This window comes from Vanessa atalanta, chromosome 3 (assembly GCF_905147765.1).
Source record: "Vanessa atalanta chromosome 3, ilVanAtal1.2, whole genome shotgun sequence".
In the NCBI taxonomy this organism is placed as follows: domain Eukaryota; kingdom Metazoa; phylum Arthropoda; class Insecta; order Lepidoptera; family Nymphalidae; genus Vanessa; species Vanessa atalanta.
In genome coordinates, this window is record NC_061873.1 from 1,123,995 (window position 1) to 1,145,363 (window position 21,369).

The 21,369-nt window shown below is 36.8% G+C and overlaps 2 protein-coding genes across 5 annotated transcripts; one reads left to right on the top strand and one right to left on the bottom strand.

Annotated features, from left to right (window-relative positions):
* Positions 1–1,561: 1,561 nt before the first annotated feature.
* LOC125077412 (protein abrupt) lies at positions 1,562–17,686 on the top strand. 4 transcript variants are annotated; one of them, XM_047689346.1, is made up of 14 exons: positions 1,562–1,716; positions 2,542–2,769; positions 5,654–5,811; positions 6,427–6,542; positions 6,630–6,771; positions 7,122–7,294; positions 8,492–8,630; positions 9,072–9,231; positions 9,305–9,349; positions 13,171–13,312; positions 13,427–13,564; positions 13,674–13,867; positions 13,967–14,152; positions 14,234–17,686. In XM_047689346.1, the coding sequence occupies exons 2-14, from the start codon at positions 2,754–2,756 to the stop codon at positions 14,644–14,646; spliced, it is 2,022 nt and encodes a 673-aa protein (XP_047545302.1). In that variant the 5' UTR covers positions 1,562–1,716; positions 2,542–2,753; the 3' UTR covers positions 14,647–17,686. The 4 variants fall into 4 exon arrangements, with proteins under 4 accessions (XP_047545302.1, XP_047545303.1, XP_047545304.1 ...); XM_047689347.1 differs by having other exon boundaries at positions 8,498–8,630; XM_047689348.1 differs by having other exon boundaries at positions 5,669–5,811; positions 14,234–17,685.
* A 611-nt stretch (positions 17,687–18,297) lies between these two features.
* On the bottom strand, positions 18,298–21,265 carry LOC125077415 (mitochondrial fission 1 protein). Its single transcript, XM_047689351.1, has 5 exons — positions 21,070–21,265; positions 20,879–20,992; positions 20,521–20,691; positions 19,070–19,206; positions 18,298–18,543 (listed from the first exon to the last, which is right to left on the bottom strand). Exons 1-4 carry the CDS (start codon positions 21,112–21,114, stop codon positions 19,084–19,086), a joined length of 453 nt encoding a protein of 150 aa, XP_047545307.1. The 5' UTR covers positions 21,115–21,265; the 3' UTR covers positions 18,298–18,543; positions 19,070–19,083.
* Between the last annotated feature and the right edge of the window lie 104 nt (positions 21,266–21,369).

Here is a 21,369-nt window from a genome sequence, read left to right on the forward strand (position 1 = left end):
ATTTTTTACATATTATTTTTTCAGTCTGTACATGCAAAGGAATATAATATAAAGTACGAAAAAAAGATTTGAGGTGTTGTTTCGTTACAAAGTTTCGAATGAGACGAATAATTGTGCTATCGACGATTTGAAGTTTAGTTTTGCTGACCCGGATTTGAACCCTTATTATTTATCAAGATCCACGTTTTTTTTTTACTAGACCAACTCGTTTAGGTAATAAAAATAAGATATTGATAATTAAGGCGTGATTTACAATCAATTACTTTTGGCTCCGTATCAATCTTATTTTATTCTATCTGAGAATGTGTGTTAGACTACATGTTACGTAATGTTGTAAAAATAATAGTGAAATAAGTTAAGAATTAGAATTGAAAAAGAAAAGAGTTTTTATTTAAAATATAAAATCTATAAATTGACCAAGTATCTTATCTATTTAATATTAATTTCAATATATATTATCGAAACGGTATAACCATAAACCTAACACTTCTATAGTATTTTGCAACTCTTAAAGATCATAAACCATATCATTCCCTTAGATATCAAATAAAAAAATAAATCTCACCAACCAGGTATCAATGTAACGCGCACCACAAACGGCGCAGTACCATCTATTACGCTACAACTATCATTACGACCACTATTGATTCCTAATCCGCACTTCCTGATGTTACGTAACACCCCACCCGTAACACCCCACCCCACCCCACTCGTAAGATTTACGGCCGCGCGGCCCGTTTGACGAATGATTGGCCGGTCGGTTGCCGCTGAATTTACAGAGATCATTTCTGTTTTGTTTTCGAATGTTTCGATTGTAAATAGGATTGGATTACGAGTTTTGTTCGACTAATTTAGGTCTGGGAAATACAGAGTCAAAATATATACGAATAAATACATTACATATACTTGAATATAATTTAAAAATTGGAAGATTTTGTCTGATCTGAACTGATGTTCTATCGAAAAAATAGGTACGACGTCTCCTCTGTTGATTTCTTGGATTGTTTATTCAAAGCGTACCTATAGGTATAGAGTGCTCAATTAATTGTCAAATATCGTCAATAAAACTCTAATAAACCTACTAATTTATTTCATATGTGTGAAAAAGGATTACCATTTTGAGATTAATCGTAAAATATTTTCACGAATGTGATAATAACAACAACAAACTTAAACAGAGTTCTTCAAACTTGATCTCTAACTTTTGATCTTTATAAAATGTCATAGCGTACATTGCCAAAATAAGATATAAAACATTTGAAAGTGCATAAATGAGCAAAAAATAATAAGATTGTATAAGAATAAAGAATGTGTCGAAACGCAGCGCTCTTATCTTAACGCATACTAAAAAAGCTCTCATAAGCTGTAACGCTGAACGCTTTTCATCTACGCGTCAGTGCGTCTCAGTGCTGACACATTCAACACTCGGCTGCCGCGTCGCGCTTTTCATGCAAGTATCGCTGCCCGTCGTGACGCCATCCGCTACCCGCTGCCCGCTGCCCGGCGCGGCCGCACTCGCGGGCCGGCCTGTGGGCGTGCAGGCTGCACCGCCCCGCCCCCCGCGACCCCCGCACGCTCACCCCCGCTGTTTATTCTCGGCCGAGTGGCGGGGCGACAGTCGCCCGCGTGACGCGCAACGGATAGCACGCGCGTTCTTAACTCGCAAACATAAACAGCGAGGTGCATTCATTATCGGACGTCGCCGGAAGAAAAATTGTACGAATTTTTAATACGTCCGATCGCTCCGACGTAAATTATAACCGGAACGCGTGCGGGGTGAAAAGCGGTGGTATCGCGGAAAATGCATTTCCCGGGTGCAAGGCGCAGGCGGTACGGACCGAGGGGAGGGTGCAAGCGATGATGGACATCGTATTGATTTCTATCTGCCCGCTCCTCCCTTATTGTGGCGATGCAGGGCGCGCCATCGATCGTTGCACCGGTCCCTAAATTAACACCCCTCGTGATCAACGCGGTCGTAATTGCCCCATACCTCGATTTTTGCGCTGAAGTGTTCGAGTGCGTGTTATGTGTTAATCGAGTTTTCATTTTCGTCTCCGTCACGTGGACGTCGACGTACTCGGACGTTCGTGTTATTTGGATTTTTCGGAACGCGAACGATCTTCAATAGCAATTAATATGACATAATTATTTATTAATTGACTATAAAACTCAGCGATTACCCAAATTAATCTACAATTAGACACTCACGCAGTACGTGCAGCTTGCTTTTATTGTTAAAATTTCGATGCGTTATGCAATTGAGTGCATTTGTTTTAATTTAATTATAACAATTGTTTTCCATATTGTTTCTATTAAATATTAGGATACAACGTGACTTCATTCGTTGTGTTTTGTTTCTCCGTTCAAGAAGTTATAAAATAATTACATAAAATCGATTATCCAAGTGCATATATTAGCCATCGTCAGAAATAAAAATTAAAAAATAAAAAAACAAAACCGCCGCTTCTCACCCCGCACTGCAAGAAAGTCATATTAAAGTTCCTCAAGAATAAAAAAGTTAAAACCAGAAATTATTTTCAGGAATCCAAAACAAACAATACTCAAAGCTTTACAATAAAATACAAACAAGGGTGAGCCTTGCGAACGCACACACGCATACGGGCATAGAATAAAAATCGGCAGAAGTGACAATCGCTAAAGTGGCGGCGCTAGGAAGTCGTTTGGAATGCGCGGGAGATCTGTTTAGCGCGCGCGCACGCCCCGACACCGTGCCGCCCTCCGAACAGCCGGCCATGGCGACCGAGACCGGTGAGTATCGTCCCACGTCATTAATCAATGTGTTTACTTCTACAATAAATATTTCATAAACAATAAATACGCAGACGATGATGTTGCATTGTTATGAAACCGTATTTTTTAAGTGTGTGTATATATATGGGTTTTCACAAAAAGCCTGTAAAAATGGTATTAGTAAAAATAAAAAGAATTAATACTTCTTCAAATAATTTAAATTGAATTTTTCCATAACAAATCCAAAATATTCCTAATAAAAATCAGCGGCTGCGTTTTAAATTTATGAATGTAAGCATACATAACATACTTTGTTATAGAAAATGATAGGTATAGGCTACTTACTTAGCTATTTATAAAAATCAACAATGGCCGGAATAAGATACTCATTACAAAATATTATTACGAAGTTACAACATATTATGCTTTCTAAGCGACCACAAATCGAATACATTTTCAAAAATTGTTTGCTAAAAAATACGTAGGTACCTACTTTCTTGAATCGCGTCATACTTAATTAAATTTTATATCGAAAATAAAACACAGTCTTCATTATTACATACGCTTATTGTTAAAATGAATACAAATTAAAAATGTCTAGCCATATGAGCTTACATATACTTGTAACAATTAAAAGCAATTTGTCAGAATGAAAACGTAAATACCATACAATATTTGTACGCGATACGCAATTGTTTACCAACAGAATCTATATGAGGATCGTAAGCGTCCAGTCACTCGTACGGTACATGAGTTCGTTGATATTCAACCCCCACCCCCACTCAACACCCCCCTGAGATCCTGGGATGATCCCCCAGGACGAGGGAGGCAGTCGTTTAATGACAACGCTTTTATTTCAAGATTTCGAATTGTGATATTCTTTTTTTATTCTTTAAACGTATTCTCTTTATCGTTTCTTTTCCGCTTCCGAATTCGAATCGAAGATTTATTCGATTACAATCGAATGGTAATCGATTTTATTTTTCATACAAGTAAATCTATTACCTATAGAATTGTTTTGTATGAAATGACGCTCAAAAAAATTTATAACATAAACTCCCCATAAGATAATTAGTTAGTATAACTACAATGCTATCTACTATTGTGTGAAAATTTTGTAAACAATCGTTTCTTTGTAGGTTGCTTGAATTTTTTAAATTACTAATGTATATTATATATATTTTTTATTTAATAATCTGGATATAAATATTCTATTGCGAGGGGTCAATGAGTAGCGAAGAGGTCACAATTCGACTGACTCGTTTGGGGTCGAGGGAGGCAGACTTGAGCGCATTCACACTTCAATGTTTGTACAATTAAAGAGTTCTAATAAAGGCTTTTACTTTTTTTATGTATAACAGAAACAAGGGGAACAAAGTTAAGATTGACTCGCAAAATAAATTATTTAAAATATATTCACAGTGTAAACATAGGTATACATATGTGGTAACATATTTTTTATAAGAACTCTAGGTAATGAGAACGTTCGTATTTAATGCCTGTTTTTTAAATAAAAAAGATAATTATAAAAAGCTAATATCTTGATAGCTATACTTTATCATTGCTAAAAATGGAAGTGATAACTTCTGCTATTGAAAGAAATATTAGGGACCGTATGAAAACATGTGGCGTACTGTTAATTTTACTGTTATGTGAGTTTTATTAGGTACGATAAATAAGGATTAGATAAAATATAGACTTAGTTGTACATATACTTTATAGTAAGGTAGGTTAACTATCAATTTCCGTTTACTAAAATAAGATATTTAATATTAAGGTTTTTAATTTGTATAAAAAAAATCATAGAAATATGGACGCATTGCTTGGTTTTCTTTAAAGTAACTTTCTAATAGATAAAATATAAATGTACCTAAAACTAATTTGATTTTCCATTTAATTAACTAGCCTTTGTCATAGTTTCAATTAATTTAAAGCCTGCGTTAATTTGTAAGGTGGAGTAACAGTCTGCCTTAAAGTAAAAAAACAAAAAACACGCACATACTTACCTAAAATAATATAAACTCGTTTCAGTAAGTACCTCCCTACTATTATGATTTTAACAATTTTAACCAACCAATCCGTAAATATCAGTAAAATAATTCAAGCTGCGTATAAATAATTTATATTTGACTCTATTTCAATTTCAAAACTGTCCCGTTTTTTTTTTTAAATTTCGCATGATCTCTTGATTTAAACTCTTTGAAAGGTCAACGAAGAACAACGGTGTAAATGTAAAGGTCACATTGAACTACAACAGATCAAATAAATTATATTCATAATTTTTCCGCGACATTTTTCAAGCGACTGATAAACCAAACATATTTACAGTGAATGTTGAAATAATTAAATTAAGGTATCATTATATACTTAGTTTTTATTTGCATATTTAAAAACTATTCATTTGTTTTTTTATTATTTCGTTTTGAATTCGTTTAATTTTTAGTGAGGTTTTTATTAAAAACTTACAAACTATCAAAAATAACTTAATATGTATCAGTAGTGTATTGCAACTCGTAGATAGATTGTACGTACAATGTTAAAACTGAATTTATTTTTAATTTTGATGTCATTTTGCTATAATAATTATTATTGAGTCAAAAGGTAATTGGGTACCTATATTTTAGTGTTTGCTTATATTTTAGTAACCGTAATATTTAACCAAATAAATATATGATATCTACCTTATACCTAACTCTACTCATGAAATAAATACAACGTTTTTGCAATTTTAAATAACTATAGGCGATCCTTAAAACATAGAAAAAAGAGTCACATACCTACATAGTAGCTCTGCTTATAAAAAATTATATTTTGTATAATGTATAATATATTTTTACCAAATACCTAAATGTAATCGTATAATACTTATCGATGTCTATACATTAACACGGGCGTCTAACAGCTCGGTTGCACGCAGGCGCCGCGGGCGAGCAGCAGTATTCACTGCGGTGGAACGACTTCCACTCGGCCATGGTGTCGTCCTTCCGACGGCTCCGGGATGAGGAGGATTTCGTTGACGTCACGCTGGCCTGCGCCGGAGCTACGTTTACCGCACATAAGGTATTGTTACAACCCATGATACTGAAGGAAGCTTTACTAATCTTTTCTGTATATGTTTCTGCTTAAATGAATACTTAAGTGAATCATATCGTCTAAAAGTTAAAATCTTTATTAAATATAGAAGTGTTACATACACTTGCTTATTGACTGTAAAAAATCTATCACCGCGCCGGTTCGAAAAGAATAACTTTGTATCTAAGGAGAACCGTCGAAAGATACTCGGCGGGGTTTTTTTTTATCTCATATTTAACAATTATGGGTTTTCTTACAATAACAAAATCCTTTTCATTCGAAGTTTCCGAAATTCGATTATATCTAAGTCCAACACTGATTTTCTCCCTTTAATACGAATAAATCCGTCTTTACCTACTGAGTCACTTTCAAGCCAATCTTTTTAAATATAACTACTCCCAAATGACTGTAACGATTACGGGCGGACATAAAAATGTAGAATATATGTTAACAATATTATGTTTGCGCCTTGTTGGCAAGTCCAGAAACGTGTACACATCTATAAATAAGCATCAATGGACAAACATAGCTTAAACTAAGATGTATCACACTCAACTCCTATAACATAGATGTTCGTTATCACAGAGATCTTGTTTTGCCTAGGTGGTGCTATCAGCCTGCAGTCCGTACTTCCGAAGATTACTTAAGGCTAACCCGTGTCAGCATCCGATAGTTATACTACGAGATGTACACGACAAAGATATGGAGAGTTTATTAAGGTAGAGTTGAGATTTGTAGAACATAAAACAATTAAGTATATCAGGCTTTTAAATATAACATAAATTACACAATTCCATGCATTACAGGTTCATGTATCAGGGTGAAGTTCATATTGGACAAGAGCAATTAAAAGAGTTCCTAAGAGCCGCTCAACTTTTACAAGTCCGAGGGTTGACCGACGTTCCTCCTCCGGCGCCGTTAGCTACACTCGATCAAAAGGCATCTCCGGTAAGGATACGAGCCGATCATAACAAAGTCGTCTTCGTTCGCAGCACTCATAAACAATCTACTTAATTAAGTAAAAAAAATCACTCGCCAGACGAGATCACTGAGACACATTTTTCCTCAAATTACGACATAGCATCGCAAACATTTCGAATATAATTAATGTGTATATTAACGAAAATAATATTCAATATAGCATCATTAAAAATAGTATCGGATAGCAATGTGGCACTATTTTAAACGTCAGCAACCGCCATCATTAGAAAACTTTGAAATCGAACTCCAATAAGTATCCGATCCAAAGTATGCAAAATGTCTATCGACGCGCGCTCACGTGCCGCCCGTGCCCGCAGTCCGCGTCGTCGTGGACGGAGACGGGCAGCGGCGGCTCGCGCGAGGGCCGCGAGGCGCGCGAGGCGCCGGCGCGCGAGGGCCGCCGCGCGCGCCGCGCCGACGACGCGCCCTGCACGCCGCCGCCCAAGCGCGCGCGCTCCTCCGACCTCTACCAGGCGCAGATGAAGACCAGGTTGCTACCACTGCATTACTACCCTCCCAGCATTCCTCCCCTGCCATCTCCGTCTTACCGCCGACTCGTCGTCGGTGACGATGTCGAGCTGCCTTCGGAAGTTATTGAAATGTGGCGTCGTTTTGTAAATGTGGGCGGTGATTTATATTTACGGCACTTAGTCGTCTATTAAAAAAAAAATAGGGTGACTAGTAAAAAACGAGCACGCGATGTAGTGAGCGGTTAGCCATAGAGGAGATCCGAGTAGTATAAAATCTTAGAAATGTTTAAAAAAATGTATGACCACAAAAAAATATGTAAATTCTAATTGTTTGTACAGAAATGCCGTCATCGAACCGGTACGGTAATTGCAGGAGACCATGTAGAGAATAGAAATGCGAATTTAAATTGCCATTTCCAAATTTTGTCATTAAAGACCGATTTTCTGAATTTAGGCATGGCCTATAAATGGCTGACGTGAGAATTGTCTCGCTGATTCACTAATCGGTAATGAACCAAAATATGTGATAATGTTATAGAGCTTAAGGTAAAAGAATCATTATTAATATTATGAATAGTCTTTCCTATTGACGATGAACTTCGGAGAAGTAAATTTCCTTTAATAGAGAGGTAATAATAAAATGTTTCCTATTCCGGACTCGTGAATGAGATCATCGTTTAAATTAAATTGTAAAACATATTGCCTTTATATTTCTGAATCTCAATAAATAGTAACAATTTTAGAAGTGAACTAGGCAAACATTAGTACGTCCTCTAACTGTATATATAAGTCGATTTCGTAAAGTTGTATCTGATATGCAACATTGACTATAAATTATAAAACCTAAAGGATAATCTACATAGCATATATCTATATCTATATAGGATGTCGATTCGATAGCATGTCGATTTTCAACATTTCCGGAGTAAAATAAAAAGTTAGTTCTTACAGAATAGATAAAATAAAAATATAGGTTTCTCTTTCTTCCGTAGGATTTAAAAGGCTAATAAGTTATTTTATCCTGTCGTTAGTTCTAGTGGCTTTTAGACCAATTTTTATTTTATTATGGAATTATCTATTAAGAAAACTAGTCAAGTGATAACCATTGCTTGAGCGGTCAACGTTCACGGCTCCTTAACTCAGTTAAAGCTAGAGGTGAAGCAATTCGGAGTTGGTAGTTCATAGTGAGCGATGCTTATAAGAGATTTCCTTTACTGGTGTAGGACGGAGCAGCTGCTGGCGGCGCAGGGCGCGAGTCCCGAGCGGCTCGGCACCAACGGACACGAACTGGCCCTCTTCAGCCAAGCCTTGGAAACCGTACAGAACCCGCACCTCTCCGGAGTCTCCAACAATTTGGTAGGATTGAGGCTCAGGTCAACTTAAACATTCAATACATTTTCTAGAGACAAATTTAATGACATTTTTTTTTTATATTTGTTCAAATAAACCCATTAAAACATGGAGCTAATTGATATTGTCGTTAAAGCGTCATTTGAGTGTTTCCTAATATGTTACAATTTCTCAAAGTTAGTTCAATAGTTTAATTAAATCAAAATAATTGGTGCGTCCCTCGCGGTACACTATGGTAATGGGTAGATAGTAGATACAAACATACATTCTCCAAATTTTGCTCTAAATTTATTTTAACTTCATTATTTTGTTCTATTAGTTATTATATGATAAGAATTAAATAATTAATTATTAGGTAAAGGCAAATAAAATGCGTTTCGTGTCATACTGAACTTACTAGCTAAGATTAAATGGAAAGGAAATACTTAATTTGTGTGTGTTTTATAGTCAGGAGATGGCGAAGAGTCGTCTTCAGACGCCGGCGCGAGCGATACGGAAGGAGAAAACAGAGCCAAGCAAGAACCAGTGGACTACGACGACCCGGCGACCATGGCCAACACTAACGGAGCGCTCCCTCATAACTTCCCCGGACTTCTAAATTTACCAGGTCCGTAAGGCCGCCGCATAGTAGCTTTGCTCGAATGATCGACACAGGTTAAAGGTTATATTTAATATTACAGGATTTCCGGGACTCCCAGGACCCTCAGGAATACCAGATAATTTCGGTGAGTACGTGTTTTATGCACTAACATTCTCATTACGTGACTCAGTAGCGACATTAACTGTTTACCGATCGATATAATTGCAATTAGATTCGACAAAAGAAATAATTCGAAACCCAATAACGTTAATGATTTGTAATTCAAAAACTATCGGCGTCATTAATCGTTCATTACCGAGTCACGTATCGCACGTTTTCAATAACACTAACAACCGAATGACCAAATGCGACCGATCGATCTCTATCACTAAACCGAATCGTCGGGCACCAATAGTTCCAAAATCGAGAATCGATAAAAGATAGCAACAGTGGAAGTCTATCGGCGACCCGCGTCGCCCCGCATGGTCCCGTAAGGTCCCGTGAGGTCCCGTGAGGTCCCGTGAGGTCCCGTAAGGTGTCCCGCCGTGCCGTATCGTATCGTATCGCACCGCGGACGTATCGGAGCTCGGAACTGACGGGAGTCGTCTGCCCCAGGAGCGAGCTGGGCGGGCGAGGCGGCGGGCGCCAAGGACGAGCGCTTCTTCGGCGCCGGCCTCGCTAACGGTGAGCCCGGCAAGCCCGCGTGCCCCGAGTGCGGCAAGCTGTACAGCAACAACAGCAACCTCAAGCAGCACATCCTCAACGTGCACGCGGCGCGCGACCTCTCGCACTCGTGCCCCGTCTGCGGCAAGGGCTTCAAGACGCGCCAGTACATGCAGATACACATGAACTCCATACACGGCGTCAAGCAGAGGAGGCGCGAGCCCGCCCCGTCCGCGGAGCCCGACCGATACACTCACAGTAGCGCTTAAGCGACCGCACGCGGACTGTTCTAACCGCCGCCTCTGTGTTACAGGGGCGGCTCTCGCGGGCGGGGCGGCGATGGGCTACCGGCCGCAGTGTCCGCTCTGCGGCCGCGTCTACTCCTCCACCTCCAACCTGCGCCAGCATATGCTCAATGTGCACTCGCAGACCGACCGCGACCAGTGGTTCCCCTGCCAGCACTGCGGCAAGAAGTGCAAAACGAAGCATTACCTCATCAACCACCAGCTGCAAGCGCACGGCATCCGCCAGCGACAGAACTCCTAGAGTCGGCGCGCGCCCCCCGCGCCTCCGGGGCCTGTGCCCCTAGGGGCCCCGCCCCCCGGGCCCCCGTCCGCCGTCTGGTGGTAGCGAGGGCCCGTCTCGTGCCAATGACCCGCCGTAGGGACCGCGGACCGAACTTTACCGATATACTATATTTGATATAACGTAATATTTTTAGACCGTTTATCGTGAACGTCGTCGCGTAGTAGGGCCGATCGTCGGATTTGCCAACCGTTCTCGACGTTGAGTAATTTGGTGCTGTGGGCATTGCAGATGCCGCGGCGCGGGACGCGTTGGCAAAGCCGGCGATAGGCGAATACGGCGAGGGGAGGGGGGCGGGGAGCGAGTTGCTAAAGTACCTGGAGGGGGGCGACTGCAAGAGCTCGCGGCTGCAGTGTCCGCTGTGCTTCGTGAGCCTGGAGTCGCTGGCGCTGGCGCGGCGGCACCTGGAGGCGCACTACCCGCGGGACAGCCCCGTGTGCCCCGTGGCGTCCTGTGCGAGATACTTCGCGCATCCTAACTCGGTCCGCAACCACATGAGGATTAAGCATCGCCGCCAGTGGGAGAAGATGAAAACGTTGAAATGGAGCTGCGGCTGGGCGAACTAACGTCCGTGACGCGAGCGGCAGGGGAAGGGGGACTTGTTCGTTATTCGGCAAAACTTGCTAAAACGGCTGTGAATCGGAACTACGAGTGGGGCTTTTTATATGTTACTGAGGAACCCAGAAAACGATGATCTCCACGATGCATTTTCATATTCAGCATTAAATATGTTCGTACGTAAACGATGTATAAACCGGTAGGGTAAATCGACTGAAAATTATTTTTGTAGTAGTTATAGACTGATATTATTTAAGTATATGTATATCTCGGGAGATGCTGTAGCGATCTGCGAACGATGTCGTTAAGTTAGGGCCATATATACGGCTGGTATGTTACAGAAAAGTCATTCGATTTTTTTGCATCGAGAGCATTTAGCTACAGATGTTCTGAGCGTTAGTTTTGTAAAGCGCATTATGACTTGTGATGATTGGTGCCATTGATAGATTACGAAATGCAACTGAGTGAGACGACCATTCCGTATCTTTCTCGAATGTGTCTAACTTCCATTGTTGCTATTATTTCTTGTAGGTTTGTGTTTTATCTGTCGTTAAGTTCCTAGTTATGTCCTGATGTTACTGCGAGACTCTTTTATTGATTTAAAGTATTTCATAGATATATTATTATATTTGTTCAATATGAACGCACAATATGTTCGGTATTTATTTGATGTTTAACTGACATTTTAGATATTTTTTATGTAACAATCAGGACCTTTCGAACCCATCTTCGGTTCATAGCAGAGTTCGGTACAGAAACTTCTAAATTAGTACTAGAATTTTATTACAATGGAGATTAATTTTGGCTAATAATTGTCACTGATATTAATCATTTTATAAATATGATTATAGTTTTTTAGTGGTTGCAGGTTTACGAAGTGCCTAGAAAAAACTGAAGTATCTGTACCGTGCTTCGCTCTATGTATATTTTCGACCATAGATAAGACAATACGAAATAGATTTTAATGAAATCGAATGCCTTTAAACGCAATAGTTAATATGTTCACAAGTGATAGGCTTTATTTTTTAAAAGATGTTCGTTTAGAGCCCTGTAGGCACAGAGCACAATCAAAAACATATCTAGTCATAGTAGAACGTATGAGAAATAAATAACACGAGGGATTTATTGTAATTGTATATAAAATTCATATTCCGTTCGCATATATTTTCATACAAAAATGCTATAAAGAAAATACACCAAACAATAAAATTTAATATATATATTTTTACAATATAAAATTTAGCTAGAGTACCAGGCCTAAGTTGGCGTAAAAATATTTAATGTATAGTCTATGTCAAAGTCAAACGCACACAAATAATAAAAAATTCATTTCCATCGGTAATTGTTACTATTGTAATAAATAACGTATTATTTTGTTACGATTACATTTTTTAGATTCCGACATCATTTAATAATTCTGAAATAAGTAAGTGACAATACTTTTGGTTTTGTCTTTTTTGCAATCCATAATTATACATCATATCGTTTTTTTATAACACATATATCTATGATTTATATTTATTTTTCATTTTCATAGATATATAGTTGATATATACATGAAATTAAATGTAACGGACAAATAAAATATATATGCAATAATGTACTGTGTAAAGACTGCTAGTGTATACAACGGTCGAATGCTAGGGCCGCGTGTGTCGCCCACCGTACGCCTACAAAATATATGCGATAGGAACTCGAACATAGATCTCCAAGACGATTAAAATAATATTGGTAAAATTTAGCGAGTAGTTAAAATTGTTCCTGACGCCTGTGAGGCAATGTCGTATATCTTTATATTATAAAATATTTCTAAGCGTACAACAATGTAATTAGTCATTTCAATAACCAAATGTTCAATGTGAGTAAACGATTCTAGTTGCGATTGTCTTAGTGATACGATATATACGTAATAATTTAATTTTTACCCGAAGAAATATTGTCTGCTTATATGAAACATAAACAATAAAACTACGAAGTAGAATTAGTGCATTTTTATTTAAATTTTGGCTATAAGAACAAGGGACACGGGATCGGCTTTATAAAAATTACTAACTCCTAATTTATTTTATTAGTTAATAATCAGGTAAGATGATATCATCCGAAGCCAAAGCATTTGAATAACTATTTACAGTCAGTAGTATCTCTTCTCTATATCATCAGGAGGTTGCCGTCGAACTCAGGACCTGCTGCGCGTGAGAGCCACCGACCCGAGGCCTTGTCCGAAATGTGGGAAGATCTATCGATCGGCGCACACCCTGAGAACTCACCTCGAAGATAAGCATACAGTGTGTCCCGGTTACCGGTAAGTACATTTATCGTCATAATACAATTTAATTCGTTCTCGAAATTTCAATAGGTCGTTTTTCCGGTTCACCATCTCTTTAAAGTTTATCTAACACGCCGTATGCCTCCCCAGCTGCGTGCTGTGCGGGACGGTGGCCAAGTCCCGCAACTCGCTGCACTCGCACATGTCGCGACAGCACCGCGGCATCTCCACCAAAGACCTTCCGGTGCTGCAGATGCCCACACGCTTCGACCCGGAACTCGCGAGCCAGTGAGTATGATCGTCGGAATCGATGGCAAACTCCGTCTCGTGCTCGTACGAACCGAGGCTCGACCTCGAGTCAAATGGTTCGCAAGTCCTGAGCAGCGCGTGTCCGCAGGCTGCTGGCCAAGGCGGGCGTGAAGGTGTCGGCGGAGCAGCTGCGCGCGCGCGCGTCGCCCACGGGCCCGCGCCGCGCCGACATGAAGCTGGACGCCAAGTCCGCCGCCTCCGAGACCAGCTCGCTGTGCGGCGACAACGACGACGACCTCAGCCAGTCCAAGTACCAGGACTCGCTGCCCGTCTCTCCGCCGCGTGAGTGCCCCTCTCTCCACCCTTTACTGCCCGGCTCTCTTGCTCCCGGATCGTCCCGTCTTTCGTAATCGATAGCTGATTGGGGCTTCCCTTTTTCAGATATAAACAACCTGACGAATACGACTATAACAAAAGTGCCGGCGGTGCGAGCGGTGACGGCGAAGGCGGTGGAGAACCTACCCCACGGCCTCTCGGGGATGAAACATGACGACTACCCGCCGGGGTTCGGGGGTGGTTCGGCGATATTGGACACCTATCTCCAGTACATTGGGGAGAACGTTTTTGGTGAGTGAGCTTTCGCTTCCTTTTGGAGAAGAATTATACGAAATTTTGGATGCTTACTGACTGAGGCATGGTCACTTTCAGGTATGAACGCCGCTAAATTAGCCCAAATGAACGCTATGCACATGGACAGGAAAACTTACGACGAGCCCTCCCCTCAAATGGGATCACTTCCGCCTCCTCCGACGACACTGGCCCACCAGCGTTTCCTGAAACAGATGCAGCGGCAATACACCGAGAACATGGGCAAGCCGGACATCATGCGCGACACCGACGAACCCTTAGACCTGGGCAAAGAGCGACAGAGGAACGACAGCATCAGCGAAGCGGATATCGACAAGCAGGATATGGACAAGGATATGAACAAGGATTACTACAAGGGCTACAACGACGACGACAGGAACCGAGTCAACAGCTCGGAGGCGGACCACGAGACCAGTGGTCACGACGACGGGGACTACTCCGAGGACGAACACAACAAGATCGCGTCCTCATGAAATGATGTCCACGTCGGGTTGTCGAACTAGCATGCGAGTGAAACTGTTCCGACAGTGTTTTGTTGATGGTTTACGAAAAGGTGCTTGAGTGTTATGTTACGTCGTTAGCTGATTCATTTTAAACGTTTTATCGTTGACCCGTGGAATATCGTTGGTGCCATTGACCGATGTATGTAAATTTAACTTTAAGGGTCGGGTCGACCAGTATCGGTCGCAACTAGGTTAACCGGAAAGAGTAAAAAATATTTGGCATTTAAAGTAATGGACACGACCGATCGACGGTTCGCGTCGACGGCCGGTAGTTACAAGATGTTAGAGATTAGGAGGTTCGCCCGAACTGTGCCACAGAGCCGTCACCGACTAGCGAGACCCGCGTACACATTAGATTACTATACCGTCGACTCGTCACTTGTGAGATTGTTTAGTAGTAAATAACTAGTGAGTAGTAAGTTTTAACTTATGTGTAAGGTCCCTTCGCCGAGGGCCTCTTACATAGTAATTCCATCCAACTACCTCAACATTCGGGCCAATAAGGCGACGTTATAAATAAAAAAAAAATATCCACACAAATTGTGAAATTCCATCCATCTACCTCACTTCAATAGATTTTATTTAATATTTTATACAATTTATAGATATAATAACTGTTGTTTTATGCATTTTGCAGATTGCATTTATATATACTATATAGAGTATATCGTAGGTAAAATATAAAGCAAGTCATTAGGTGGTTGTTAGCGCTGCCCGTAGGTTATATCTGTACCATTTTATTTTTATAGAAGACGCACTCACTAGAGGAAAATTAGACTGTCACGACCGTAGCGAGTTGTATGTTACCTTATATGAAAAAATGCACCTATATTTAGGAAAATTAAAAAAAAAAAACAAAATATCTTTGTATACGAACAAAAATAACAGAGCTTAAAAACTTAATAAATATTTATCGATGTGCGTAAAAAGAATCGCCGATTTTTATATCGTATTGAAAGGACGATAATGTTATTGTTTAAAACATTACGAGAATTTTTAAATTCTAACATCTACTGCCTCGAGACTGAGTATAATTTCAAAGGGTAAGTATATTCCGATTGCGATTCTCGATTCGTAAATTAAATGTTCAAATTCGACCTTAAAAAAACGATGCATTGTATATAAACATGTGGTGATATGTAAAGTACATAATGATAAACAAATAGTAACAAAAGCAATAAATAAAGTATACCTTGATGTTGCCTTCGAGTACGTGTATATATGTGTAAGTGATAGTTACGGATTGTGTTGGGTCGCGGGCAGACCGACCGACCGACCGACCGACGAAACGGTGGAAAGTTTTATTCTGTAGTAATGATGAGGGCTCGTTACTTGGATAACAATTACTGTGATTACAATCTCATAATTAGCCTTCGATAATTATACATATTTTTTAGAGTACAATGTTATAGTTATTTAGTATATTGTAAGATTATATGTAAGCGAGTCACAAAAATATTTACTTCCCGATACATTAGAATTCACTTTATTTAAGAATTTAGAGCGATAGGTGAAGCATTTAATCTTTTTTTTTAATGTGAGATAAATATGGACGTTTTTGAGTTCTTCGTGTCGCAACACTGCGCCGTGGTTGTCACGTGTCAGTGGGCGGACTGCGAATAATTCGTAAGTTTAAGAGTACGGGTTGATTGAATATTATTTTTAGTGTGTTAGTGAGATTTGACGGGTATCGTCAGTTTGGTTTGAATAAACAATAACCTTGTTGACAGTTAACGGTGTTGCCATAGTAAGTAATTATTATTTTTGACTGTAAATAAGTTTTGATTGTTTAGAGAGAAGTGTGCTTATTTTTCTCATTACGTTATAGAAGATTGACTTCTTTATTTAGATGATACGCAGATAAATAGATGTTGAAGCACGGTACACTTTACAATAGTCAGTTACCAGATTGTGATTAAGAAATATATATTTTTTCAGAACACAATTTTGCATACCACAGTTTAAATATAAGAGACAGTACTGAAGTTACATCGAAGATGTAATGTTTTTATAAAATGAGGCTATTTTATGAGTAAATTATAAACATATACATAGTAAAACGTTTTGAGCCTGTCGCTGGAAAATTCTGTTGTCGTTGTAAGCTCAACACTATTCGATGTAACTTCAAACAACATCTCGACGTTGTTGATTATACTTATAATTATATACCAGTGAAGAAATTATGATAATTAGGACTTTAAGTCGATCATTATGCTCTTATTGTGTAAAAAGTATGTTTAGTTACCTTTTGAACTTTGAAAGTTCGATATTAGCAGTTCTTTATTTTTAGTCACCCGACTATACCTCATTAGTCGCATAAGACTCATAATTTGTTTGCTGAAATGAATAACTAGTAAAGTTTTATTGTTAAGTCCTTTTCAATATTTTAGCAATTACTTGAATACATGAGAAGCAATAATTTTAATATTGAACAAACCATAGTAAGTCATTTACTTGTTTTTCAATATTATGGTTCCGTTAGTTATATTACAATTTCCAATAGGTCTTAACAAGATATGAGTAAAGAAATATATTTTACTAGAGAGCACAAAACATTAAATATTCCTTGAAATTAAATTGTATACAATCACTAGTTGTTAGATAAATTACAAATGTTTCCATCGCACATGACAAATGCAGGTTGTTATTATACCATAGATTTATTCCATCTCGGCATAAGTTTAATTTTATATGCACATTTAGTTTTTCAACTTTGCAAAAAAATATATTTTGCTGTCGTTTAAAAAAGAAAATATTATTTATATTGTAAGAATAATTCTTATTTATCTTCCAACTTTGAAATTAATTCAGTGGCCCCACTATATACGATAGAATACTCTTGCCACTATTAAAAATTCAAAACTACTATTTAAAAAAGATATCTCAGTTGTTGATAGTATAAAAAAGTAAGAAATATTTTTTTAATTTTAAATCAATGCCACGCCTCTGCCATTGTACATTAGTGTACTAGATGTATGCTGCTTCACTACATTATTATAAACAAGATAATAAAAATAATTGTTTTGAAATATTCTGTTTTTTTTTTACTCAACGCATGATCCCATAAACTTAATAATACTAAAAACCAGTTAAACTCATGAAAAAAGCTAGTTTTTATGTACAAAATTTAATGTCTACGCTTTTGGAGTAGTTCTCAGTTTGTAAGATATGACGTAAACAATCATTGCCAGTTAAATAAAAGATAGACTTCTTCAATCAACTCAACTCAAATAAAGTCAATTCACGTATACCTACCGCCTTATAGACTCTAAGCATTTGATAAATTATAATCGTCTGTTCTTAATTCGTGGGCCATTTTGGTTTATGTCGAAGGTTAACAATTGATTTATTTTTTCTATTAATTTATTAAAAAAATCAACACATAAATAATATCAATGTATTCACAGATACACATACTAGTTCAAAGGTATAAATATTTTTAAGTGATTTTTTTATTATTAAATACTTGAAGCTTATGTGTATTGAATTGATGAAATTTCTTAAAAGATATAAACCATGTAAAATAACCACATTTATTTAATGGAATTACATGTGCAAAATATTTAATCACTTGTTCTTAACTACAAATAAGCCTAGAGCTATTAGAATAAATTATAAACATTGGATGACATATATCAACTATATTCATTCTTATAAAATAAATACACTACAATTTTTAAATAAGACATTATAACCTAAATAGCTTTTTTTTAGAGTAAAAAGTATTTACTCTTTTTCATACACTTTGGATAATCTAGCGTACAGAGTGAAAATTCTTAAACTTGTGAAAATGGAAAATCCCACTAATCCTCTTTTAAATTCTTCTTCTTCGTCAGAAGATAATGAACACCAACTAGAGCATTCATTCTGTAACCAAACGATGATGGAATTTAACTTTTACAATATTAAATATAAGAGTATAATATTGTAATTAAAATAGCTTTAAAGTTTATTTAATTTTGCAGAATTGGAAGAAACAGTAATATATACAGCACAATGCTCTGGAGTGTTTTTCTACATAAGGAACGTCAGCAACAAACTGAAATTTTTACATTTGCCATAACTATAAAAAAATAAAATTGTAAAACAGAACCCATTATATTAGAATGCTTTCTACTAAATATATACAAGTACCAAATGCATTATCCATTGATTATATTATATAAAAAAATATATATACATATATCAGCCATATACATTATATACTATAACAAAATATATATATATATATATATATATATATATATATATATATATATATATATATATCAACCAAAACCTAAAGAGTTTTCCAAGAATTAATCAATGTCAATAAAATTTGTACTTCCTACGAGATTTTTAAGTTTTGTTAGCGCAGAAATACATATAATTAAGCTTTATAATCAATACTCACATGAAGGCCAATTGCTATTTTTTTCTAGAGGCGAGAGCTATGCCGAGGCCGACGAGACCGCCTATAGCGAGAACTGCGCCGCCCGCCACCGCCATACCCATCAGACCCTCCTTCTCCATACGCTTGTTAATTTGGTGCTGGAATATAAAGGCTGCTTTATAATTCTAATGAATATATTGCAATATGTATTGTATGTAATAAGCATTTTTAAAAATTTTCAAGATTCACATATGTACTTTTTTCATTATCCATAACCTTTATATGCCTTAATTTAAGGGTGTTTATTGAATAAAAATATCTATCTTATTTAAAATTTTGCAATCAGTTTAAAATAGTTCTGTTGTAATTAGTCAAATTATATGTACTAGAACAGAAGTAGGATATTATATAATTGGTATAGTATATACTACTATTTCTACTAGCCTACTTTATAAAAGTGGATTGCTAAATTTCAATTATCCAATTGAGATTTTAAACAAACGCTGAGCAGTGTGCTCCCTCATTAGGAAGAGTTTAAAACATTGATGCAATTACTTTAATTACTCATTAAAAATGCTTTTATCTTCTATCTAATTGGATTATTTATCTGACTTTCAATCTTTAATATCTCATTTTAAAATAGTTTATTCAAACAGTCTAGTGGGATATGTATTTTTTTTCTTGACAATCAATAAGTAAGTCATCAATAGAAGATATTGAATAAATATTTTTACTTAACTTTTGACTATGCACAACACCAAAAGTATAACTTTTGTTACAAACATTTTTCGTATCATCTATGAAAATATTTATCATGGCTCACACTACAGAGAAGTAAGTAGATATAAGAAGCACAAACTAAATTAGTAGGGCCATCATAGAGTATACATTTGTCTTCATATTTACTCAAAGATTAGTTAAAGAACCAGGCTATTTCAACATTTAATTTAAAAGATTTAAATTATTTTTTATATTTCAGACAATGTTTCACAAACTATTTTTAAATATACACATAATTAACCAATGACTCAAAAACACAACACTGATCTGTCATATTTTAAAAGATATTTTCTGGGTGGCTGCTATGCCATGATTGTTATATATTTATAAATCTTTAATAAACAATAAGAAAACAAATTGTTTTCTTTTATAAATAAAATGCACAACTTAAGGTTATTGCACGCTGCATTCAATTCTACTTGCTGATAAAATTATGATAAGCAATAACAAACAATAATAATTTTGTGTAAGCTCTTTTAATAATAAACCAACATATTTATCATATGTATACCACATATTATTATTACTAATATAGGTATTAGGCCTATTTGAACAAAATAATGATAAGAAAAAAAATCTTTTATCCATAAAGTATCTAACACTTATTAATTTGTTTAAATTTATAACTAAAATGACTAATTAGGTTGTTTATAGAGCAGAAAAAAATATATCATATTAATAACAAATCCTACCTCAAGAGCCAACACCTGCTGGTTAGCAGGTTCAATTTCAAGGAATGACTTAACATAATGCAGTGCCTTATTATACTCCTTAATTCTGGCGTTGCCAATAGCAAGGTAGAAAAGGTAGTCACGCTTGCCTTCTGAATGAGAGTTAAATAATTCTTTCAGAAGTAATATGCCCTGTAAGAAATAAAAAATATTTATAATATATAAAACTAAAGTTATGATAAAGTATATCAAAGAATTTTACAATGATTTTTTTTTTTTTTTAAAAGGTAATGATAATATCAGTTCATAAAAGTTATTATTTTACAACTCACAATGGTTCTTTTGTGTCTAAATCATAAGACATCTAAAGATAACGTACCTTTCTAATATCGGTCGGATATTTGCTTCGTACCAAGCACCACGCGTATTCGAATTGAGCTTTGGGCGTTATATTACCTTGATGTAATTGTTCATGAAAAATCTTTTCGAATTTCTGTATAATAAAAGTAATACGAAATTAAATATCACGTACATCATTATGAGTCATGTATAATGGTCACAAAAACTTACTTGTAAATCTTCCGAAGAAACTACTTCGTCTAACACGTCTTCCATGATGATGAAATTATTTAAATATGTTACTTCAACTCCAATGTGAAACGAAATTTCATTATTTTACGTTTTATCTAAAATTTCGAGTTAATTGTAAAATTGACGGTGCTACTGTAAGTAAAATCACTCAGTGATTATATTGAAATTGAAATTGACATTTGTGATTTAACAAAATGATGTTTGACAAAGTGACAACTGACAGACTGTTAATAAGCAAGTTATGATATTCCTACTTTTAACTAGGGAATAAAATGGTAG

Coding starts and splice junctions, on each gene's coding strand:
- LOC125077415 (XM_047689351.1), bottom strand. CDS start 21,114: ATGGAAGACGTGTTAGACGAAGTAGTTTCTTCGGAAGATTTACAA. Junction 20,692..20,878: donor ATCCGACCGATATTAGAAAG/GTACGTTATCTT, acceptor TATTTCTTACAG/GGCATATTACTTCTGAAAGA. Junction 19,207..20,520: donor AGCAGGTGTTGGCTCTTGAG/GTAGGATTTGTT, acceptor TTTATATTCCAG/CACCAAATTAACAAGCGTAT.
- LOC125077412 (XM_047689346.1), top strand. Junction 6,772..7,121: donor TCGATCAAAAGGCATCTCCG/GTAAGGATACGA, acceptor CCGTGCCCGCAG/TCCGCGTCGTCGTGGACGGA. Junction 13,565..13,673: donor GACCCGGAACTCGCGAGCCA/GTGAGTATGATC, acceptor GCGTGTCCGCAG/GCTGCTGGCCAAGGCGGGCG.